This window comes from Drosophila pseudoobscura, chromosome 3 (assembly GCF_009870125.1).
Source record: "Drosophila pseudoobscura strain MV-25-SWS-2005 chromosome 3, UCI_Dpse_MV25, whole genome shotgun sequence".
Taxonomy (NCBI): Eukaryota; Metazoa; Arthropoda; class Insecta; order Diptera; family Drosophilidae; genus Drosophila; species Drosophila pseudoobscura.
In genome coordinates, this window is record NC_046680.1 from 19,634,973 (window position 1) to 19,660,021 (window position 25,049).

Consider the following 25,049-nt stretch of genomic DNA (forward strand, 5'->3'; position numbering starts at 1 on the left):
CATACAGATGCAGATACACACACAAATGGTACCTCATTGGTAACGGTGAAAAGCTTAAGCATAGGGGAAGATTTCTCAAACGCATGATTGGATTTTTTATAATTTTGCAGTTTATACATTTTTATTCATTTATATATACGTATATATGTATATATATCAATGTATATATATTCTTAATTGATAATGTTACTTATTTCAATTTTAGTGGATTAGGATATCAGTATTTCTTGTGTCGCAGTTTTGTTAATGAATATGTGTGTGTGCACAGCTAAATAAATACATACATACATCATATATGTACATCAGAATCGAATTCCGTAGCATGTTCATAATCATATCCGTTTTAGCCCATAGCTTGGGGCCACCTCCGCCTCCCGCCCTGCTCCTCAACGAGTATGGTATGTCCTTCCATTATTATCAGCCTGGTTTGCTTTCCTTTAGATCAGATCCCCGTCCCGTCTCGAATGATGCTTCAATTCAGTTTAATTCAAAATACAATTTAACGTGCGTAAATACAATGAATGTTCTGGTTGCTATTTATGTGTATATATATATAATGTATGTATAATATAAACTAATAAAGTTGGGCTTTGCTCGCTGCTGCAGTGGGTGCGTGAGAGAGAGGGGCGACAGTACTGCTGCAATAACCTTCAAGATAGTCCTAACTGGCGCTGTTCACTATCTTCCACTGCCTCCATCCGCTCCAGTTGCACTCCGACGGCTACAATCAACACCGATTTGATTTACACATTACGTATTTATATTTAGAAATACAATTTTTATATATTTATATATAGATAATTGCTACGACTCTTTGCCACACTCTCTACTGCATATCGTCCTCTGATCTCACACCATTATCTCTATCTCTACAAGGGATGACGATTACAGGGCTTACAATCTTAGGTTGGAGTTGGAGTCCAATGCATATTCCCATTTCAGTAAATAATTGTAAAAATATTAAAAAACAAGAACGTAGTGTAGTAGTATACAATGAAGCGCCCTCAGGCATTGATTGATTTTTGTGGCTTTGTCGGCACATTTTAAAAATTAAAGTACAGTAAACGATGAGAACTAACTGAAGAACCTCTTGTTTTAGGTTTAGATGTGACAAAACAATATATATCATAGAGTTAAGGGACTTGACTTGACTTGAGAATTTTACAATTATTCTTCCTCTACTTCGATTTATGTCTATCAGTATCCCGCCCGTTTGAGAGTGGGCGCCATAGGGTATATCATCTTTGTGTGGTTGTTCATGAATGAATTTGTATGTATACATATATAAAATGTTGTTGTTGCTACCGTCTCTTTATGGATTTTCCTCTGATTGTTCTTATTAAGTCTGTAGCAACAACCATCTACATATTTACATCGCATTTGTTAGTTTTTTCACATTTTCATTGTACGTTTTTGCAATTTTTTTGTTGAAAATATTTTTCATTTTTCTTTGCTTTTCTCGATTTTTTTCTCATTTTGTTTTTTCTTTTTTGATTACTTTACAACAGTTTTTTTTTTTACATTTCTATTAAAAATTTATAACATTCTCTTACTTTTGTTTTTGTTTGTGAAGAGGTGCATTTAAAATGTTACAATCGTTTCCTCTTGCTCGAGTTTCGGGGTTTCGTTACTTATCGACGACCACAGCAGTTAGGCCTGGCCTGCTGTTCTTATTGTTTCGGTTTCTGGTTCTGTTTTTGTGGCTTATGATGTTTTTTCTGCGTAATTTGACTGTTTCCTTAAAAACGATTTACTAACAACTAAACAGAATAATAAATTGTAGAATTCAATTAACGGCTGCTTGCAGTGGGATGGGGGCATGGGGCTGGGGGCTACTGCCTGCGTCTGCCTCTAAGGGCACAGACCTGCTGGCAGAAGCGGCGAACCGTAGCGTTTTCTCAGTTAATGTTGCCCACCTCCTGGCTCTCTCCATCGATGATGGCCATGTTCAGCTGCTGGGTGACGTTCGACTTGGCCAGGCAGGAGCGAGCCACAGATTCGAAGAGCCTGGAAAAGAGAGATTCGATTCATGTTTAATTATCAAACCAAAATATCCTCCAAGTACTATATCTTACATATATTTAAAAACAATGCTGGTTTTTGTAAAAAAAAAAAAAAAAAAGTAATAAACATAAATTGAAAAAAGGTAACATGCAAGGGCTTGGTGATCGTATGAATTAGTTTGTTTTTAGTCAGGAATCTTGCTACTTATTGATTGCAGAACCGCACCTTTCAGGTGAAGAAATCCCTAAATGAGAAGCAAACATTCACAATAAAATCTGAAAACAGAATGGGCGAATAGAACAGAACATGAATAAGATGGGATGGGGATGGAACTAAGATGTGGCATACGGCGTACGATAAATATACACAAAGTACTAACAAAAGCTACAACAAATCAAAGCAGAGTGTTAGTACAACTTACTTGGTTATCTCCGGAGCACAGTGCACAAAATCGTGATCCCAGAACTTGTAGATGGGGTTCTTGATCAGCTCAATGAAGGTGATGAGCAGACCCCACGGATGCGGCCGGTTCACAATCAAACGCTCGAGTAGAACACGCGTGATTTGCTCCTGGATCGCCTCCGAGTTTGCCTCGGCAAACAAGTGCAAGACGGCACAGCTAAAGTAGTGCGTGTGGCTGTTGGGATACCGCAACTGATTGGCAATCGCATTGAGGAACAGATAGCGACCCTCGGTGTCCAAGTCAACGGCCAGATTCTGGAAGATATCCATGTGCGCGCTGTGTGCAATATTGGAAGTGTTGGGCACAAAGTTTTTGTTCCTGGAACGAGACATTTTTTTTTTCTTCATTAGTTCCGACAATCATATGTGGAATCCTCTTTAAAACCTCCTACCTGATGAGAGCAATTGCCTGTGTGCCCACATACATGACCAGGGCATTCATCAGTGTCATGTTGTAGCGGGTGCCCGGCTCACTGGTCACCTGCAAATGGCCGCGCAGTTCCGAGAGGAAGGTGACTGGGGCGCGTGCCTTGAGGTAAGAGTCGAGGTCCTTCTTGAAGTTCGGCGGCTTTATGTTCACGATGTAGCTGCTGAGCACCTTGGGGGCATTGCTGCTGTCCGAGAGCATGTCCACCTTGAGGTTGGGCGTGAAGGGGTCGGGCAGGCGCATGTTGCGCGGGAATGCTGACAGGATGATGTTGCGCATCTGAACACAGTTGGGCGGTATGGTGTCGCAGAACCCGAAATGATAGTCGCACAGGAACTCTGGAAAGTCGTGCAGCAGCACCAGCAGGACGCGCAAGGTGCCCTTGTAGAGGAGCTGCACGGGCTTGCCCAGCTCCGTGTTGCGCAAGAAGGGGGCCAGATATTTGAAAAGGTCCTGCAGCAGCTGGGCGTACAGCGGCCAGCCCTTCTGGCCGGGTATCTGAACGAGTATCCGGCCGAGGAAGACGCGGTGTGAAATGAGCTCCAGCCAGGCAAAGCAGAAGCCGGGCGCCACACTGGGTTTGAGCTGGTGGTATGTGTAGGCAAACGCCGACACAATGCTGTGCATCAGCGAGTCCAGGTTGACATCGGCCGAGCACAGCTCCATGAAGAGCATCATGAAGAACCGGTGGTAGCCCACCTGCTGGAAGCTAACGCCACGCATCTCGTGATCCTTGAGAAGTGTGCCCAGCACAATGCCCAGCACCTTGTTCAGCAGGTTGATCTTGGTTGTGGGGTTACCCGGTTCGCCAGAGTGTCGCACGAGCATCGCAATCAGATGCACAAACGCATCGATCCACTGGAATATCTTGTTCTTCGCCTGGTTAATGGGCATGCTCGGATCCGCAAACATGCGGTACACCACATCCGTGCAGATGTTCGTCGCCTGCCGGAAGAAGCGTGTGATCAAATCGTCTGTCTTTAGTATCCCATAGGTGTTCATCTTCTGGACAAAGGCCCCAAAGTTTCGGGCATCGCGCGTCGTCTGTTGGGTCTGCTGTGCGTAGAGGGCCACCCAGTCCTTGAGCAAGAACTCGGTCTTCTCCTGCAAGCCTGGCGGATCGTCTGTGTCGCATGACTGTTTGGAACAAAAGATATTAACAAAAAGGATTAGTTTTTCGCCGAAAGGAGATAGGGAGAGTGAGAGTAAGACTGAGAGGGAAGGACTTACCCTAACGTGAAGCATGCCGGAGTGTATGTACTGGGAGGCACCGGCCAGAGAACGCTCGTTGGCATTGAACGGACTGTAGTCAGCGGTGGAGTTGAAGTTGCCGGACCACAGTGTATCGATGGCATTGACAATGCACTCGGGATACCGATGGCGATGTTGGGTGAGACGGCCGAGCAGCTCGACGGTGGCCATGAACTCGTTGTCGGACACAATGTTAATGGCCCGATCCTCCACAATGAGGCGCTCGATCAGACCAATTCCAAACGAGATGGCCATGTAATTGTTGCCATTGTCCATGCAGTCGCGCAGCATGCCATCGAACTGATTGAGGTTGACAAAGTGCGCAGTGATCAGGGCACGGGCGGCCTCCACGTTGAAGCGGGCTTCCTCGCGGATTTCGAAGAAGCACTTAGTCACCGCTCGCTCGGTGTTGGGGGCCCCAAAGCTGTTGTGCAGCAGACTGAGGATGCGCAGGTGAATGTCGCGATAAAGCTTCATCTGCTCCAAGTGCTCCTGGACGTTGATGAGTCCCTCGGTGAGACCCTCGACGGCGCGGGTCAGCAGAATGAACGCAGACTCCTGATCGCGCAGACGACGCGTGGACATCAGGGCGTTGAGGAGCATGTGCATTTTGCCGGCCTGCAGCTGCAGCGTCGGCACATTAATGGCCGTGTTCATAAAGGCCTCCATTTTGGCGGCCACTTCGGCGTACACCATGCTGCTGTCATCGTTGGCGAATACATTCGGCGGTGGCAGGTCCTGCGGCTTGGGAGCGAACAGGGCAATGTCCCTGTCGCTCATCTGCTGGAATCCCGGAATGGTGCGAGCAAACTCCGAGTAGACCGCATACAGTGTGGCCGGGGCAGCGCCCACCTTGATGCGCACAGCCTCCGGCAGTCGCTCCTGCTGATAGCTCAAGATCTGGGCATCCACAAAGCGACTTCCCTCCTCGCGGGCAATCTTCCGCGTCTCGATGTCGGTGGAAAGGCGTCGATCGATCTCGAGGGCCGCCTTCTCGGCCGATGTCTTCTGGATGAAGGCGCACACCAGCTCCACATTCTCGCTGGCCAGCTGCATGGAGGCGGCCTGAATCTCCGAGAGGCTGGGCATGCCCGTCAGAGCCGACACAAAGGCTTTGTGTAGATTCTGGCTAATGGCGCGCGCGATCTCGTCTTTGCCGGTAATCATGGCCATGCCGGCAGCCAGATTGCGCACCATTTGGTGGGCAGCAGTGCGCATGCGGTTCTCATCCGCATCCAGGGCAAAGTCCTTGCGTATGATCTGCTCTGTGGTGGCGCAGGCGATGCGGATGCTGCGATCCACCACGGGCTGCAGCCAATCGGTAATGGTGCGCTCCACGGCATTTATGACGATGTGCTTGATGCCCGGATTGGCGTGCAGGAAGGGTATGTTGGGTGGCAGCACCAGCTGCTGGGCTATTAGCTGGAAGTTGGTCACGTTGACCTCCACGTAAGAGTAGCGTGGCTCTGGCGGTGGCAGGGACACCTGACTGGGATCGATGGGCAGACTGGGCGAGGCAACCGATCCTGATGCGTTGTTCGAGCCTCCTCCAGCAGCGTTCATCATCATGGCTGCCGCCTGGGCGGCATCCACCTCCGCTGGAGGCGGTGGAGGAGGTTGTTGTTGCTGTTGCTGCTGCTGCTGCTGTTGTTGCTGTGGTGGCGGCTGCTGCTGTTGTTGTTGTTGTTGCTGCTGCTGTTGTTGCTGCTGCGGCGGCGGTGGCTGTTGGATCGCTTGGATTGCTGCTGGCGAAGGCACAGATTCCGTCTGCTTGGGCTTCGGCTGGGACATTTGCTGCTCGATGTGCAGGGCCCGGGTGGGATCCTTCAGGTAGATGACTGGCCGCAACTTGGCCAACTCCAGATTGAGTGTTTTGCAGAGAACTTCGATTTCGAACTTGAGGTTCAACTTGAGATCCGGCTCCTGATGCAGTTCCCCCAGCACATACATGATGCCCATTGTCCAGGGATTGGGGGATCGGAAGATTTTCGACTTTGCCGACGATTCCAAGATCTTTGCCACAAAAGGCACAACGAACAGTAGCTCCTGCTGCCCCTTGTGATAGGCCTCGGCCAGTAGCGACTTGAGATCGAGGTCAAGCTGCAGAATGGGTCGGTTGCGACCCAGGGTCATCATGCCCAGCCAGTGGCCGAGATTCTTCAGCAGACTGCGGTCCGAGAAATTGATCACACCCTTGTCGGAGCGCAGCAGCACCTTGATGTTGCGCAGTGTCTCCTTGGTCACAAAACGATTGATCTCGCCGTTCTTGAGCGCATCGAGAAAGTTGTAGTAGAGCGTGTGAAAGTTGAACTCCATGGAGGCTCGCTTGAGGACTAGATACTGGGCCAGCCATGGCCAATACTCCTGGGTCATAATCTCCTTGATCTCATCGCACTTTTGCGGTATGTTCAGCTGACTGAGATTGTTGAATATAAAGGCCGTCTTGTCCTGCACCGGTTCCGGCGGCACCGTCACCTTCTCCTCCTGATTGGCCACCAGCAGAGTGTCGATATTCGTCGCATTGGCAATGGACTTCATGCGTGTGGCATGCGACACAGCCACAGTGGGCTTCTGGCCGGAGCTGGGAGCTGCAGTTGCCGGCACATGACCTAAGAATCGAAAGAAAACACAAACGTTAGCTATTTTGCAGCGTTCAGTCCGCTACTGATTGGCTTACCTTGCATGGCACTGGTGCGATAGAGCGGTTCCGTCGGTGGTCCTGTGGCTAGGGCCGAGATTGTGTTGCTCAGGCCCACCAGCTTATGCGGCGGGGGCTCCTGGCCGTGCATCCCATATTCCACATACTGGATGAGGTGCTGCGGAAAGTCCGAGAAGTGCGGAATGGAGCGGATATGCTCGCAGTACTTGTTGTATGTGTGGAGTCGTGTCTTGAACCGATCGAGGGCCGTCACTCCAAAGTAATAGAGCTTGGAGCCGTCTGGCTTGCGCAGGGCATCCAGGACGCAGCGCAGCGAGAGACCGAGCGCCACGAAAGTGGGCACCAGGTTGCGGTCTATGATGCCGCCAAACAGTTGAGCGGTGATCTGTAGCTCCTTTTCCGGATACTGGCAGAAGAAGCGATACTCCTCGAACAGGTTTCGCAGCATGCACAGGAAGACCTCCTGCTCCCGTCGATTGCTGGACTCCTTGAAGCGCTGCAGTATGTCCAGCACTTCGTCAATCGAGAGCGTCGGATTGGGCTGATGGTTGTATATGCGTTGGAAATACGAGTTCACCTCATCCTCCACCTCCTTGGACACGGGTATCTGCAGGTCAGCCATCACCGGATTGTTGGGATTGGGTGCCGTCGGCGGTGCCGATGATGGTGTCGGCGGCTGTTGCGGTCCCCCGGGTAGCATGCGACCCAGATTTCCGACATTCGGTGGCGGCGGTAGAGGCTGCGGCATCTGCATGGGATTCAGAGGATAGGGGCTGCCTCCGGGACCCATCAGGCGGGACGGAGATGCTGGAGTAGTAGAAACCATGTTATCTATAGGTAATGTAAATCCAATTACACATACAGGCTACACGCACACCCACACACAGAGAGATACAGGGAGAGAGGAGCACAGAACAGGAGGAAGGGAGAAAAAAAACTGCTTTCACTTACTTAACATATTTCCAAAGTTGAAGGCTCCATTCGGTCCACTCAGATTGAGGCCTGCCAGATTGTTTGACATATTGGTGAGTGGATCTATGCCGGGACCAAACATTTGCTGGGCATTGAGGCTGCCGGAGAAGGGCTGCTGCTGTTGCTGCTGCTGCTGCGGTGATGGGGGAACAATGCCACCGGGTAGATCCATCCCGCGATGACGCAGAATACTCGGCGGCGGTGGCGGCACCAGACCGGGCTGCTGTTGTTGTTGCTGCTGCTGCTGCTGTTGGGCACGTGCCTTATTCGCCATAATGGCCACATTGGCGGTCATCTGCATGATCATCTCGACCATCTCGGGCTGCATGCAACTGTTGATGCACGTCTGGAGGGAATTGATCATCGTGGTTACCGTCTCGGGCAGCAGCTGGGCCTGTTTCGGTGGCAACTGTTCCTCGGGCACCTTGGCATTGGCCACCTGTGGGCAGCGCCGCAGCAGCACCTTTATCATGGCCTGCATGAAGGGCTCACCATGATCGCGGATCTTATCGGTCAGCCATTTCTCCAGCTTCAAGTACTCCCGCCTGGAGGCCAGGCAAGCCAGATCGATGATGAACAGAAAGGAGCGTGCATTCAGGAGCGACGAGAGGGCCTTCAGGTCCTGCGCGAGATCGAGAATGCGCGACAGCTTTACTTGATCAAAGTCGCTGCTGCGCAGATACCACTCGGACATGGCGTTCATAATGTTCGGCCGCAGCGAGAAGTTGGTCGAGCTCCAGGCGCTGGCCAGGATCACATTCGAATTGGGATGATTGTTGAGGAACGTCGGTATCAGCAAATTGAACAAGTCCTGCCGTAGCGGTGTCAGTGGTGGATTTATGTGCAGCAGTGCCAAAAACAGGACGTCCGGGCAGTTCTGTGCAGGGAACTTGAATAGCTCATGGACCTGCGTGTAGTAGCCCTTGTCCGCAATAGAGAGCAGGACCTCGACAAGGTGGAGGGACTTCCATGCCGAAATCTCCTTATTGTCCGCATCCGGTGCCGTCTTCAGGACATCCAGCGTTGGCTGACTGAACACAAAGTCGGCAAAGGAGAACAGATCCGGATTCTTTAGCAGCGTAGAGATCAGCGACAGCTGACCCTCCGTGTTGGCCCAGTGGCGGTAAATGCATTCTGGATGTGGAAAGATGTTCGACTGTGTGGCCAGTCGCAGAATTGTCAACAGCAGGTCCAAGCCGATGCGATCCTTCAGCACAAACTCGGGATGATCGAGCTCTGAAATATTCGAAAGCGTCATTGAATGGAATGACAGATATTGCTTACGCTTGCTAGTCCCTAGACTCACCAATGCAAACGTCCTTCCAGTTGAGCTGTGGCACCAGTTCCTTGAGTGCCTGCACAAAGACATCCGGCTTCCATGTCTGTGTGGCATCTGTCGTCTCCTTCTTGTCCTTCTTATCACTGGACGAGCTGCCTCCACCGTCGCTGGCTCCATCGTTGTTGTTACTGTTGCTGCTTGAGTTCTGTCCCTGCTGCGCTGGGGTGGCCTGTGCTTGTGACGAGCCCCCGCTACTGTTGCTGCCACCGCCTTGACCCTGTCCAGGCCAGAAATTAGCTGGCGTCGGTAGATTAACATTACAATCGAGCAAAGACGAGTGCCGCCGGCACATGAGACCAACGATTTTGGCAACATCTTTTGGCTGGAGTTCGGTGCGCTCTCGTTCGCGAGAGCACAGGTGATTTTTACACTCTTCGACGCTCGATGTAAATTCGTAACCGATTTCAAGGATTAGATTAATCCAAGATGTGTCCATAATATTATTTTTACCCTGCAAAAATGTATCCGAATATTTGATTATGGCATGGGGTGGAACAAAGTACCTTCTATTCTTGTACCCACCTGGTTTGTGAATATTATTTCGCTTAAATGGTCATAGATATCCTCGATTCCAACCTCATTCAAGGCATCCGTGCCGCAACTGTTGCTGCTGGTGCTGGGGCTGATGCTGCTGCTGGCCGTCTCTGTCTCTGTCGTTGTCGTTGCCTCAGCCTCTGCATCAGTTTCGCTGGCGTTGGCCCCAACTGGATTCGAGGTCGCCGCCGTCGTTGAGCCGTAAAGGAATGGCGCCAAAATCAAAGGCACCGCCTGCCGCGGAAACTCCTCACGTAGTTTGATCAAAAATTGCTCGTGCAGCTTCGGCGTCACGTAAATTTTGAGGCAGCACAGCAAATACTGCAGAAGATCGATCGATATATCTTGCAGCCCACTGGTAGCTGAGGAGCTGTTGTTGTTCCCCAAATAGGAATCGAGCAGCTCGGTTATGGAGCCTCGCAAGCAGTTTCTGGCCGATTCTCGAAGCTCTGGATGCGATGAGTGGGTCACCGCCAAGGCAAATACGCACTCGCAGAGCTTGTTTATGCCGGTCAGTCTGCACACCTGGCCAATGAGCTCTGCTGTCTCAGACGGCTTGAGAGACTGATCGAAGAGAGGGATCAAGAATCCATTTCGCAATGGAAAATTGTATGCTTACTTACCTTTTGGCTGTTGGCAAAGTGCTGGTCAAACGCGAAGCAGATGTTGGACACAAACGAGGAGCTTTGCAACTGTCGCTGCAACTGGCCACCGAGTAATTTGGCTTGCAACTGGACGGTGACGGTCGGCGATGGGTCACTGAAGTTGATCGCAGTGAACAGATAGCGCAGACTGCTACGATCAGCTTCCAGGCCGTGGTCTTTGATGAACTGCAAGGAGAGTGGAAGAGGGGACAGCGAATGGCATGGGTAATTAAGGCGGAACACAGGATTAGGTAGGACCTGCGCCCGCACTGCTGCTCCAGGAGCAGCACCTTCTTGCAATTGCAGAGTCATATTTATAAAATATTGAGAGTGGCCGATTTTTATTGAAAACTTTTGCAATTTTGACGGGCACTAAGACCTGTCGTGTCTATTTAATAACAAAACTTGATTTAAAGCTCCAGGCTCCTTTAAGGGCTGTTTCGTTTCGAACTTTACGTTTGCTCGAACGGTGACGGTGGTGGGGACGGAGACCCAAGGTTTCGTTTCAGTTCAGATTTGCTTTGAAGGTGCGCGCAGAAGCGAGACAACAGCTGTGACCGTGTGTCGTCGCAGCTGCTGCAAAACAAAAAAAATTACACACAAAAGTACTCGACACTCACATTCGCTCAACTTTCAACGTTACATGGAAAAAGAGACGGAACGGATGAAGGTGCGGGAGAGAAGAGGAGCCGAAGAAAAAAGACTGCCAGCAGATTGTATTTTCAGCAAAAAGAAAGTGGCCGGGTCGCAAATATTATACACCTTAGCTATTTAATAAACTTACAACTTCCAATGGCTTGGTCAACTACATATGCGCCCAATAAAAGGAAAAAAGGGGAGTGAGGGTAAAAACCCTTTGGCTTGGGCTATAGTTTCCCTTTTCGTTGCTCGTTTTTTCAGCTCGGTTCCGCACAATTTTCGTTCAAATTTCCACAGCTCCCACTCCGTGCAGCACGCTGCATTCACGTACGCGGCAAATTGCAACTAATTCATATAAATTTATACATTTTAAATAACTTTTAACTTAAACAAACCGGGAAGAAATCGCACAACGCTGTGCAGAGAAATTTTTTCTGCCTACTTCCACAAAAAACTGTAATGGCGTCGGCAAAAATGCACGAGCGAGTGAAATGGCAATATATTGCCACTGAGTCAATTGGCAACACTGGCCAAGGTCCGATATGTGCTAACCAGTGCTGCCATTTTAGCTTATTTCAAGCTAGAATTTACAAAATGCCAAAAGTGTTTTATAAACAAAATGTCTATGAATTTAAGGAGGGGCAATGCAACTGACCCCACAAAAGCGTACTGCTGCTTTTGTAAGGCAACAAGATGTGTTTTTATGGTTAGCTTCTTTTTTAATTTTTAGCTCATTCTAGCTTATTTTTTTCTTCAATCTAGCTTATAGTGACTCTCAAAATCTGGCAACACTGGTGCTAACCTTCGCAACACTTGAAATCGGTTTTTCTTGTTGTTTTTGTTGACAAATTGTTTTCTTTCTATCCCAAAATTGGTATTGAGGCGAGAAAAATATGAATAAATCTGAACGTACCTGGTTTATTTGCTCGCTGGTTTCATTAAAATTTCGCTTGTTCACGTGTTTGACCAAATTACGAAGCTGCGTTGGCGGTGTTTTCAAGTTCTCTACGTTCATAATTCTACGTAGCAATTGTCAATTCTTGAACGGATGTCGGGGGAGTTATCTTGATGTTGTTGTTGTTTTTGGGGCAGCCAGAAATTTCGAATACACGACACATCCAATGCCACTGTATTGGTGATATTTGACGTATGTTTTGCTTCTTCTTGCTGTCGATTTTCTTTTCAATTGCGGCGTAAAAGGCTATCTAGTATACCGACTGTTTTCTTTTTTTGACATAGTTTTGTTATATGTATTAATTCTTATTGCATGGCTATGGCTGGGCCCCCGGGTGGGAAGGGGGCCTTCAGCAGCTCTACATCACAAAGAGCATTTATTTACACACTTTGAACGATAAAAAGAGCTGGATGAAGAATCGGCCTTCGTTCGTTAACTAAAACCGCCTCGTCCTTGTCTTGTCGAAATATTGTCACTGGCTCACGTAATAAAATAATATGAATCAATCCGCACACCTATAGCAAAAACAGAAATGAACTCGCGCACACACACAAGCACAAAGAGATATATTTCTTGGCTCCGGTTCGTCAGGTCCTCAGGCGAGCCTCGCTGTCCACGTTACACTTTTTACTTTTATATTCTTTTAAATTCGAAATTTTAGGATTTCCCAAAACAGTTGTTTGCACTCCTCGTTGATTTTGTAAATGATTTCCAGTTTTCCCTCGGAAATATACCGAAAATACGTCACAAAATTCAAAATATATCGTAAATATACTGACGCATGATTTGTATTCATGCTTCATTGTATTCCTCGTTTTCGATATTCGGTTTAGGATTACTAGCTAGCTAGGACCCTCAGCTCAGAACTCATAGTTTTATCCGATTGATAAATCAATTTCCTACCAGACTGGCTAATAAAGGTAATCATATTTATGGCGAATGATCAGGAATTTCAATTCGATGCTGATCATGCAATTTTATTCCATGTGGGCCTCTTAAAATATACTAAAAATTACTATGAAAAATATAAAATTTGCATGGCGTGTGAGCTACACATGGTGGTCAAACTAAAATAAGGTTTAAACAAAACAGAAGTGCGAACAGTATAAAATGTAAGAGTATGGGATGTAGGGCAAGTTTTGCGATGAAAACGGGAAATGTGCCACAAAATATGGTTAATTTTACAGTAGAATTCATTTTGGGAAAATGAACCATTGAAATCGATAATATGGTTTCGTGCGTTTCCACTACGATTGGAATCACTTCCACATCCCACAATTCCGCGCTCCAGCTAATACCGAATAAGCGAATTTGGATGTGCATTATTTGTGCCAAAAACAGTGTATAAATAGTATGGCCCACTGCTTTGCCACCAATTCAATTACAAATCCAAAGAAGTGCACTCTCTTTCCATAACGTTCTTATAACTGCTCTCAAAGCCTTTCCATTGAAGTGCAGTGGAAAACGACTATTATCAGGAATCAAAAAGCAGTGTTGGCTTCCGTTTGCGCCACATATGTTATCGGTGCACCCACGCATTCTGATCAGAATCATTGGTAGTGTACATAACAACTGGACTTAATTAACAAACAATTTAAATGTGTACTGCAGCTGGTCCAATATTCAGCGCCATATTGAGACAAAATGTGCACCTGCGTAACGTGTACGCGGTCAGGTCGATATCAGAACCGAGATCCCAATCACAATGCCGCGGACTGAGCACGGATTCTGGAGCAGCCGTTACAAGGGCTTCTCCTGGAGCGACAGGAGCTCCAAACAGTGTAGCCACAGCTCTAGCTCAATTTTCGAATCCCAAAACAGTGAGTGATTTCCAAGAGCTCTACAAATCCACAAAAAAGAAGTTTCAATGTAAGCCTTTACCTGTCGTAGCGTGGGAATATGCAGTTCGTGTGCACAATTCTATAAATAGTCCTCCCCCCAGTATAGTGCGCCTACTTGACATGCAAACGCTTTGACCTTTGCAGCCAAAAAGCTACCCGTGGACGTGCATCCAGATGCTGTGTTCGCCTGCAACGAGCTCGATCTCAGCGAGGTGCAGGTGTATGGCTTCGACTATGACTACACCCTGGCCTGCTACAAGCCCATTTTGGAGGACCTCCTATACAATTTGGCGCGAGAAATGCTGGTGAAGCGTTTCAGATACCCCGAAGATATTCTGGATCTGGAATACGAGCCGAACTTCGCTGTGCGTGGCCTGCACTATGATGTGGAGAAGGGATTGTTGGTCAAGTTGGACTCATTCCTGCAGCTGCAACTAGGCTCCGTCTACCGGGGGCGAACAAAGCTCGGGGCCGACGAGGTGCTCAAGCTATATCACAACCGGCTGCTGCCCATTGCCTATGTTGAAGGACCGAATAACAGCTACCGGGTGAGAATCCACTTCGATCTGTACCAATCATTAGTACTTATCCCTTTTGCTTTGGCAGCACAATACCAACTCGAAAATGGTTCAGTTGGCGGATCTGTTTTCTGTACCAGAAATGTGCCTCCTGTGCAATATAATCGAATATTTCGAACGGAATCGCATCGACTACAACCCGGAGATCGTTTTCCATGACACAAGAACGGCCATGGGCTCCTGCCATCCCATCATGCACGGCAAAGTGATGGTAAACACCGCCAAGTATATTGAACGCAATCCCAAGCTGGTCAAGTTCTTTGAGAAATTGCAGAATGCGGGAAAGAATCTCTTTTTGGTCACCAACAGTCCGTTCTCCTTTGTGTGAGTTCTCGTACCTTCTTTTAATGTAGTTCCTACTAAATGGTAGATCTTCTTCTGTGATACAGGAACTGCGGCATGACGTTTCTGGTGGGCGCTAATTGGAGAGATTTCTTTGATGTGGTTATCGTACAGGCGCGCAAGCCAAAGTTCTTCACCGATGAATCTCGGCCCATTCGGCTCTTTGATGAGAAGACGAGATCCCACCTCTGGGATCGGGTCTCTAAGTTGGAGAAGGGAAAAATATACTACGAGGGATCCGTGCGACAGCTGCAGGAATTAAAGGGCTGGCGCGGTCATTCGGTGCTTTATTTTGGCGATCATCCATACAGTGACCTGGCTGATGTCACGCTGAAGCACAGCTGGCGGACAGGGGCAATCATCAGTGAGCTAGCGGTGGGTGTACAACCTGTGTATTCGTGATGATGTTACTCAAATAAATCATTTGTAGCATGAAATTAAGACCCTTAACCGAGAGGACTTTAAGATGAGCGCCAACTGGCTGCAGATGCTGACGCAGCTCATCGAGGACACACAGGACGACGAGAGTGAGCCAGCCCAGGCTTGCCTGCGCGAATGGATGGAGGAGCGGGATCAGTTGCGGTATGAACAACGATACGAATTCTAATTCCCAATATTGATATATTGATCGTTTTTTTGCAGTAACAAGACGAAGAATGTTTTCAACGAGCAGTTCGGGAGTGTTTTCCGCACGTATCACAACCCAACTTACTTCTCGAGGCGGCTTTTCCGCTTTGCGGACATCTACACCAGTGACATAACCAACTTGCTCAAGTTCTCGACCACACATACGTTTTATCCGCGGCGTGGAGTGATGCCGCACGAATATGCCTCGCACTTTATTTAGACAGAGGCCCAGGTAGGCAGGAAGTTTAGTTTATGTAGTCGTAGGACAAAAAGTGCCAGTGCCCAAGAATGCTTGTAGCTCGAAACTAGTGGAATTTATATTGTGTATAGCGTTATTTACATTGTTGCTCAATAAAATCGTTGTAATAGTTCTCGAAGAGCTGCCTTTGCTTACCGGCCAGGTACTCCACCTTACCCCTCATCCCTTGTCTGATTGTGGCAATTGTATTTTCTCAATGCCCATACATCCCACAGATAGGCCAACTGGCTCAGGTACCTCAGTGCCTTCCAGGAATTCCAGTTCCCACTAAGGAATAAATGATTGCCATTATCTTGAAATGGGTCAGGCAGCTATGTTATTATCTTACCGTCCATTTCAGCGATGTATGGTTCAATGATCAGTCCCATCATCAGTCCCAGGCCATCGAATGCCTTGTACATGGCTCGCCTTGCTTTGGCCTCACAACAAAAGTCGATGAGAGACAAATATTATTGTACCGGAAGCCCCACTCCATTCGTGGGCTGTATTGAGGCTGCATCAGTTGAGGTTGTTCTGGTGGGGCAGTAGCTTTAGTATAAATGTTTGAAAACAGGTTGGTTTTTACAGCCAAGCCGAGGGATTGGATTGGATTATTTCATTGTTGAATCAAAGTAGAAAAACTCATTATATTTACGTATTCCTAGTCTGGATCCGTTCGGGAATTGTTCTCACAGCAGCAGTCATGATGCAACGGCTGCGACTTCTGACGGATAATGCTCTTCTTGTAGTCCATCGATTAGCAGTTGGAGATATCGTTTTATTCTGTAAGTAAAGATGGAGGATATGATGGATCTAGAAGAATTCTTAGGCCCGGTTGACAACATTTAAATCCTTGTCGCTCACATTCAAAAAAGTTAGATTTGGCGCGCACCGCTCGGTATATTTTTCAAATGAGACCGTATATACTGTAGGAACTGGTTTTCGCCGCGCTCCCATGATAGTGCTAAATGGTATTTTTGTCTTCTATTAATTTAATTTTCAATGTTATATAGAAATCCAATAAATGCAAGTATTTCGAATAGGCCAATCATGTATAGAATTGATTCATCTAACGTATAAAATTGAGTGGGCATGGCTAAATGTTCCATATAGATAGTATTATTCAACGGAACAAAGAATATGAGAAATTTGAATTCGCCGCAGTTCGCCGCAGTTCGCCCCAGTTCGCCTTAGCAACAATGAGTCTCATTCCATACACAAATGTTGCGCATTCCATACACAAAAGTTGCGGCAACATTTACTTGAAAACGGTTTTTTGGTCAAAATAACATACATAAAGGTAATTAAAAGAAGAAATCTTGTAGAAAATACATTTATCTATGGGATAAAGCTAAGTTGGCAAATCTATATAGCTTGAAATATAGGCAATACCCGATTCGCCGCAGTTTCGCTATTGCAACAATGAGTCCCATTCCACACACAAATGTTGCTAGTTCCAAGCACAAATGTTGCTAGTTCCAAGCACACATACCCTGGGGGAAATGGATGTTATAGAATTGTGAATACGTTTGTCTTCCAAGGCTCATTAGGTATCAGGATCGACATAAATATATGCAAGATACTAATAATACACATGAATATGTCTAAAGAATATCAATTTGAGAAAAGGTCTTAATAAACTACGTTATGTCTTCATATAAAATTAACGAAATAGGGTATACAAATGCCTATACACGCATCATGTCTTCAAATACCAGCAACACTGCGACTCTTTTCTTGTTGAACTTTTTCGTTTAAACCTTTTTTTTACAATAAATACAATAAAAGCAAGGACTAAAAACTAACCAATTGTGTAGAAAATTAATGCATTAATTGGATAAAATTATGTGGGCAGTGCTGAGGGTTATATTTAATTAGTTATATTCCACGGAAGATAAAAAACGAGGAATATGTAAAATAAAACTTGAGCTAGTCAGTATATTTACGGTATATTTTTTAAATGATACGGTATGTTTCGGTATATTTGAGGGTTGTGCAGCACTGGTCAAGCGCTAAAATTTATTTCTTCGGAGCAACAATTTCTAGTGATATTTATTAAATCACGAAAAGTCTTCGGCAGGGCCAATCAAATCAAGTAGAAAATTGATTCATCAATCGTATAAAATGAAGTGGGCATGGATTAATGTTCTATATAGCTGGGAATATTCGACGGAAGATCAAAAACGAGGAATATGTAAAGTGGAACTTGAGCTCATCAGTATATTTTTAAAGCAATACGGTATGTTTCGGTATATTTGAGGGTTGTGCAGCACTGGTCAAGCGCTAAAATTTATTTCTTCGGAGCAACAATTTCTAGTGATATTTATTAAATCACGAAAAGTCTTCGGCAGAGCCAATCAAATCAAGTAGAAAATTGATTCATCAATCGTATAAAATGAAGTGGGCATGGATAAATGTTCTATATAGCTGGGAATATTCGACGGAAGATCAAAAACGAGGAATATGTAAAGTGGAACTTGAGCTCATCAGTATATTTTTAAAGCAATACGGTATGTTTCGGTATATTTGAGGGTCGTGCAGCACTGGTCAAGCGCTATAATTTATTTCTTCGGAGCAACAATTTCTGCTGATATTTATTAAACAACGAAAATTCTTCGGGTGCAGGGCTGTTGCGACTTGGAAAGAAACGAAGAAACTTGTAAAAAAAACGACTTAAATATTTGAATAATTGCATTTAGAGTACATTGTGATTGTAGCTTATAACAACAACAATAACAGTGATTTGTTTTAGCGGCGTAGTTTGAGTGGTAAGTGAAATTTATAAATCACGACCAGAGTCAGCAAATTAACAGCATCGCATTAGGGAAATTGCTAAAACAAATTGCGTCATGCTCTTTTTGTCCCTCACGTCCCTTTGGTATATTTATGTTTGTGTATGTCAATAACTGATTGGAACAAATAATGCATTCTAATGCTCTGTTGTTTCTATTCTTTTCCGCATCCCGCATATTCTGTTGCGCTGCTGTTTAGCCTTCTTTGTTTGGTGTTTATTGCGCTGGCGGCCATTTCTTCGTTTCAGCAAACAGACGCACTTTGCTTTCCCTCCCCTTTGTGTTGACCTATTTTCATTTTTCATTTGTTTTCTGTTTGCTTTATCTACCGTTCGGTTATTTGCAACACCTGTGTTAGGGTAATGATTCACCTTGAAATCAGTTTCAAAACCAGTTTGTAGCCCTCGAACTTGGCACAAATGATTGCACAAATAATAATATTTGTATCAAATGCCTATCACGTATTCGAAATGAGCTACAAGATCGCAAAAACAATTGCAGCAAATATGGCAGACTAGACTCTTAAACACCACACACACACACACACAGCATATACACACGCGAAGATAGAAAAGAGCGGCACAAAGTGGAATGGCCGATTAGATAGCGGGTATTGTTCGAATTCGAAAACTAAACTAACAAAACAAAGCAAAAACTCCCTCGTTGGCTCGCGATCGGCCCCCTGTATTAGTCAGCATACAATTAAAATGTTATTAGCCAAATCCCGTAAAAGCCCCTGCATCAATCAATGTTTTCGGAATCTCGTGAAATGTGTCTGCTTGCCCCATAGCCAGCTGGACAACTTCACGTGATTGAATGATGCTAAGTTTACTTACTAATTGTGTGAAATTTTACAGATTTAATACAAAAAATGCGGACAGCATTGATTCTTCCCCTCCTCGCCCTGGTGGCAGTGGCGCAGGCCGTCTCCTATGCCGAGGTCATCCAGGAGGAATGGCACACCTTCAAGGTAAGTACTGTTTCTGATCGAGATTTGTCACCCAGGAAATCCGAGCTAAGCAAGTGTTTTGTGACAGAAGGCAGGGGGCTTTGTGACGATGATTAATATCTTTTTGATGTTTTGTTTGCATAGTTGGACTTTTTTTCCATTGTCTTTCGCTGCATATGATGTTTTCGCCGATTGGGCTTGCCTTTCGGGGGCGTGCTGAATCACGAGTGAATGCACTGCACTGGGCTGCATTATCTATATAAAGCCCAGCAGATAAGTCCAGGCTAGTCTTGGACTCAGTCAGTCACATGCTTGCTCACATGACCGCCGCTTAGCCCATCCGCAAAACGTTGTCATCTGACAGACGAACGTTTTTCCGCCTACTTTTACTGAGTACGGTGCCGACGCGGGTCAGCCCGGAGCGATAAGCTGCGGCTTGAGCTGAGACTGGGCCACTGATAAGCCGGCCATGCATTAATTTTTTCGCAATAATTTCTTAATCATACCATTGCTTTGACCATTGATCTGTGGCAGGCTAGTTTCAGTTACCCCGTTCTGAATCATTTTCCCTAGTAAATGGTTTCTGTATTGGTTGCACTTTTGCAGTTTTTCTTTGTCCAAGCCGCGCACAGCATTCTGTCTTCCTATCATCCATATCAATTGATTTGCAATGCGACTGTACTCACTGTGGGATCTATGTATTTCCTTATCAGTCTATCAAAATGTATCGACTCGATCTAAGCGAAAAACAATTGTTTTCTGTCTGCATTATTAATGTACTGGCGTGACATGTGCCACTAACCAATTGTTTTATGGGGGCGTATAATTATAAATAACTTTTACAGATATAGTGTGATAGGGTATGTAATTGCCATGGATGTTTTTCCTTTACACAAATCTATCTATAATTTTATAATTTAATTACAGTATTAATTTGAATTTTAAATATTCCCGCCATTTATATATTACAAACACTTTGTGTTTGTTGTTAAACCAAACAGCTGTTTTGCTTGGTTCTCTGCATCGTATGGTCACACTCCGAAAACAGTGCTACCCATGATTGAGAAATAAAAGGCCGCGCGATTCAAATTAAAATTACATTGCTTCAGTTTTTAGTCATGTCCCAGTGGAACTTTAATCGCTGTACAGTCTTATGTTACAGAGTCTGTGGCTTGCAAATTTACATATATACAGTTGCAAAGCTGCCATGTTGTCTCTGATAAGCTTACACTTAGTTTTTATTCTCTTACGAAATGCGTTTCCACGAACCACAATAAGTAATCTAATGGGAGCGAAATGGGGGGATAACACTGTAGTGACGTGTGACGCACGGCTCCGCTTATCAAATTGGCACTTTGTTTTCGTTTGTGTAAGGGAGCACAGAGCAACAGAGCTTTTGGCTCTCCTCTCACTGAAAAACAAGAACATGCGAAAGAAAGACAAAAAGCACCGTACCAAAAATCGACAAGTAGCAAATATTTTGCGGACTTGCAAAAACAGCAATGATAATGATATTAGTACCTGTGCATGTTTAGTCAACTTCAGACGGATATATACATACATGCATACATACATATGTGCTCCAACCGGTTGGATTGGCCAATGTTTGCATACATTTTATGAAATGAAATCCTTATAAATCATCTGCTCCTCCTATACAAATTGCCCAAATGGTGGAAACCGGTTCGGGTTTGAATCCATTCTGCGCGCGCTGCACAAAACAAAATACGAAATACGAATACGAGTATTTAGAGTACCCACAGAAGAACTCTCAATAGTGTGCGCGCGCGCTCATAGCAGGAAACTGCTTGCTGGTGGTTGCTATTTATATTATTTCAGATTCCCGCCCGACACTACGCAGGCGGCAGGCAAAGCGAGCACACAGCAGAAACGAGAGAGGCCACTTGGGAGAGAAAAATAAATTAAAGGAGCCACACACCACGAAAAGCATCCAGAAAAAGCACAAGACAGAAAAGCACGCGCGTCATCAAAACCAAAAAACGTGTTGGCCAACAAACTGCCGGAAAATTACATAAAAGTGGAAGAAAAAGTGAACCTAAAGCAGTAGAACTGAACCATGGCCAGTCCCAGTCCGAATGACCTGAACGTGACAGTAGACGTGGTGCTGCCCACACTCATTGTTGTGGCCATGTTCGTGATAAACGGCTTCGTCTTCCATTATATCATGCGAAAACGGCGCCAGTGGAAGGAAACGGGCGCTGTGGAATCTGGCACTCCCGACATTGAGATGGAGCACCTGTAGCATCTGTACCGATCAAAGGCAGGCCAAATAAGCCAGTCCGTTAGTGAGAACTAATTCGCCTTAGCCGGTGGATGGTTTGAGATACTCAGCATTGTCCAAGCTCAGCCCAACTGCAACAAAATTGCCGCCCCATCCATCAGCCCCGCTGCTAAACAGCTAAAAGCAAATCGGGTCTCGCTCTACGGGAATGGAGATGCGCCACACAAATATTTGCCTATACTATAGATATTACATACTATACGGAGTGTATACGTCGGGTACCTTTAGATAATTCACGTGCATTTAATTACGGTTTCTACGTTTGTAAGCTCATCTTTTTTTCGCCATTAATTTTTCTACAAAATATACAATAAAAATGTGTGAATTTTGCTATACAAATCGAGACTCGTATATTAGAATGTCTGTGTCCGAGAAAACAAAACAAAAAAAATCGATGGACGGTTAACGATTTATGCTGTGAAAAGGTTTCCCCACTTGAACTCGATGGAATGGATAGATGGAAGGGATGGGGGCTGCTTGTCTGAAATTCGTATCAATTATGTCAATTATACGAGTCAAGCCATCTGAAACACGCACTGACATGGACATGGGACCATCCGGCTGAGCGCATTTCGGGGCGACAATTGTTGCCTGGTCCCATGGTGATGGTGAAGCTGTCTGTTATGATTATGCCTGGTTCCCACTGTAATTTACTTGTTGTCTGTTCTGAGAAAACAAGACTCTCTGGGCTTTGTGCGCCCCTAACTAACAGTCATTATTTGTTTTTTATTTTAAATGGATTTTCCGCTATCTAAATATACATTTAAGATCTGTCGCGTTCGTTCCACTGTCAACAAAGCTGTTTTGTGCCGTCCGGAGTTCTATTGCAATAGTATGCTCTTTGACACTATCATTTGTGGAACTCTCGTTCTATTTCCGTTGTGAAAAAGATATGCGGGCTAGAGAACAAACAACCCCCGAAACCAATCCTATGGGGCGACCAATGCAGCGATAGTTTGAACAGATACAGAAACGCATTCTTTTTCATGCCAAAGTTCTTCCCTGGAAACGGCTGCTCTGTGTTTGTTTACTACCTGGAACATTAACACCATTTGACAGTTTCTGTGGATGTTTTAGTGCGGCAATCGTAAAGAATTTTATGGCTATGTTGAGTTTATGGACGCTGCTACTGTTGTTGGCTAACCGCAGACAGTTTGGACAGCTCGTGCCAGGTTAGTTAGTCCGTGATAAGGTTATCTCAAGATTGGAAACTATTTAATAGCTGAGAGATGGGAGGTGAATCGTAAATACAGTTTACGTAAATGCAAGATTTTGTACATTTTTCCACATTTTCGACTAGACCCAACAGTCCAAATGCATTCTACTCGAGATCTCTAGGCAACGTCGTATCTAATCGTACTACCATAGCGTGACTTGAATATTGATTTATTAAAACATTGTCTCGATAAGAAGGAAAACCTAGCGATAAGGGCGATACCGGGACTACTACTACACATGCTATATGTATGTATATTCAATTATGTGTGTTGCCATCCACAGCTGGAGCACCGCAAGAACTACCAGGACGAGACTGAGGAGCGCTTCCGGCTGAAGATCTTCAATGAGAACAAGCACAAGATCGCCAAGCATAACCAGCTATGGGCCACCGGCGCGGTGAGTTTCAAGATGGCCGTCAACAAGTATGCAGATATGCTGCACCACGAGTTCTACTCCACAATGAACGGCTTCAACTACACCCTGCATAAGCAGCTGCGGTAAGTGTTTCGTACCCCCTCGAAAGAAAGACTAAGGAGCTTATGTATATATATATTTTATTGCAGTAACGCCGATGAGAGCTTCAAGGGTGTGACCTTTATCTCGCCGGAACATGTGACCCTTCCAAAGCAAGTGGACTGGCGCACCAAGGGCGCTGTCACCGATGTTAAGGATCAGGGTCACTGCGGCAGCTGCTGGGCCTTCTCCAGCACCGGTGCCTTGGAGGGACAGCATTACCGCAAGTCGGGCGTGCTGGTGTCTCTATCCGAGCAGAATCTGGTTGACTGCTCGACGAAGTATGGCAACAACGGCTGCAATGGCGGTCTCATGGACAACGCATTCCGCTACATCAAGGACAATGGCGGCATCGACACCGAGAAGTCCTATCCCTATGAGGCCATCGATGACTCTTGCCACTTTAACAAGGGCACGATCGGAGCCACAGATCGCGGATTCGTTGACATTCCCCAGGGCAATGAGAAGAAGATGGCGGAGGCAGTGGCCACCATTGGACCCGTCGCCGTTGCCATCGATGCCTCTCACGAGTCGTTCCAGTTCTACTCCGAGGGCGTCTACAACGAACCCGCGTGCGATGCCCAGAACTTGGATCACGGAGTTCTGGTTGTGGGCTTTGGCACCGATGAGTCTGGCCAGGACTACTGGCTGGTGAAGAACTCTTGGGGAACCACCTGGGGCGACAAGGGCTTCATCAAGATGTTGCGCAACAAGGAGAACCAGTGCGGCATTGCCTCTGCATCCAGCTATCCTCTGGTCTAGTCTGGGCCCCGATGTACTCCCCCGGAAACACATCCCCTTTATGATACATACAAAAAAAAAACCCAAGACCCAACAAAAGCATCTCAGAAGAAACTTTAATATTTAGCCAATATTTTATCTTATCATTTGAATTTTTACACTACTTATTCTTCCATCATATTTCATTTCATTTAATCTCTGCCATGAAAACCCATCAAAAACAAGTACATGTTTTATGTTGGTGTTTGCAAAAAAAATAAAAAAATAAATACAAAAAAATTAGAAAATAATCTAAAAAAAATGTACGTACATATGTATTACATATGTACGTTATATTGAGACGAGTGTCGGAACTGGTGAAGGTTTTTGTCCACCGATTGCTGAATTGGAAGGACGTGGAGGTGTTAGCCTCACACAGCCAATTTCCAGGGTGTGTATAGAAATAGTTCCACGGCAAGAATACGCCAAAGTACGAGGAGCGGGTCGGCGGAAACTCAACCAAGACATCTTCAACGAGCTAAGGAACGCTTGTCGCTGAAGGAAGCTACAGGAGAAGTGGATAGCCACAGGATTCACGACCAGCAAGGGGATCATATCGACCGCTTTCTTAAAGGAGTAGTTAGGCTGGCAACAACCTACTGCGATTCAGTACATATTCCGATTTGTTTGAGTATTGTGTTAGTTTTGATTCCGATCTTAGGACTTTTCCAACTTTCCCTGAAGTGCGAAGAATAAATTCTATTGCAAAACGGGGGGATTCTTAAAATTATTATTAAAATGTGCACTTAAATCCTTGTAGCTCATTCACTTTCAAACAATTTCCATTTGGTGCGCACCACTAGGCATTTTTCGCTCTCTTTGAATCTTCAACAGAATATCTAAATTGAGCAATAGTAACGACTTTTCTCTAACGTTTTTTGTTTGACCATTTTCGGTAGTCTTTTTTTTAGTCAAATCCATTAGAAGCTAGTATTCAAATCAGACCAGTCAAGTAAAAAATTGATTCATTAATCGGATAAAAT

The 25,049-nt window shown here is 45.7% G+C and overlaps 4 protein-coding genes and 1 long non-coding RNA gene across 9 annotated transcripts; 3 read left to right on the top strand and 2 right to left on the bottom strand.

Annotated features, from left to right (window-relative positions):
• Positions 1–465: 465 nt before the first annotated feature.
• On the bottom strand, positions 466–12,622 carry Not1 (CCR4-NOT transcription complex subunit 1). Of its 4 annotated transcripts, none has more exons than XM_033378680.1 (11): positions 11,845–12,622; positions 10,272–10,478; positions 9,637–10,212; positions 9,082–9,565; positions 7,755–9,011; positions 6,822–7,610; positions 4,124–6,753; positions 2,859–4,030; positions 2,426–2,785; positions 2,230–2,279; positions 466–2,007 (listed from the first exon to the last, which is right to left on the bottom strand). In XM_033378680.1, exons 1-10 carry the CDS (start codon positions 11,944–11,946, stop codon positions 2,249–2,251), a joined length of 7,608 nt encoding a protein of 2,535 aa, XP_033234571.1. In that variant the 5' UTR covers positions 11,947–12,622; the 3' UTR covers positions 466–2,007; positions 2,230–2,248. The 4 variants fall into 4 exon arrangements, with proteins under 4 accessions (XP_033234571.1, XP_033234570.1, XP_033234569.1 ...); XM_033378679.1 differs by having other exon boundaries at positions 6,822–7,634; XM_033378678.1 differs by lacking the exon at positions 2,230–2,279 and having other exon boundaries at positions 6,822–7,634.
• A 747-nt stretch (positions 12,623–13,369) lies between these two features.
• Positions 13,370–15,651, top strand: Nt5c (5' nucleotidase C). 2 transcript variants are annotated; one of them, XM_002138803.4, is made up of 6 exons: positions 13,370–13,755; positions 13,872–14,275; positions 14,334–14,629; positions 14,695–15,022; positions 15,078–15,229; positions 15,290–15,651. In XM_002138803.4, the coding sequence occupies exons 1-6, from the start codon at positions 13,485–13,487 to the stop codon at positions 15,492–15,494; spliced, it is 1,656 nt and encodes a 551-aa protein (XP_002138839.2). In that variant the 5' UTR covers positions 13,370–13,484; the 3' UTR covers positions 15,495–15,651. The 2 variants fall into 2 exon arrangements, with proteins under 2 accessions (XP_002138839.2, XP_004444446.3); XM_004444389.3 differs by having other exon boundaries at positions 13,442–13,706.
• LOC117183730 (uncharacterized) lies at positions 15,574–16,038 on the bottom strand. The gene is made up of 2 exons (XR_004468884.1): positions 15,862–16,038; positions 15,574–15,800 (listed from the first exon to the last, which is right to left on the bottom strand). It is a non-coding gene; the product is annotated as an uncharacterized lncRNA (long non-coding RNA).
• A 2,050-nt stretch (positions 16,039–18,088) lies between these two features.
• CtsL1 (cathepsin L) lies at positions 18,089–24,161 on the top strand. Its single transcript, XM_001361690.5, has 4 exons — positions 18,089–18,280; positions 19,162–19,274; positions 23,056–23,270; positions 23,337–24,161. The coding sequence occupies exons 2-4, from the start codon at positions 19,176–19,178 to the stop codon at positions 24,046–24,048; spliced, it is 1,026 nt and encodes a 341-aa protein (XP_001361727.1). The 5' UTR covers positions 18,089–18,280; positions 19,162–19,175; the 3' UTR covers positions 24,049–24,161.
• Positions 20,445–21,894, top strand: LOC15382880 (uncharacterized). Its single transcript, XM_004444391.3, has one exon. The coding sequence runs from the start codon at positions 21,331–21,333 to the stop codon at positions 21,514–21,516; it is 186 nt and encodes a 61-aa protein (XP_004444448.1). The 5' UTR covers positions 20,445–21,330; the 3' UTR covers positions 21,517–21,894.
• Positions 24,162–25,049: the final 888 nt, after the last annotated feature.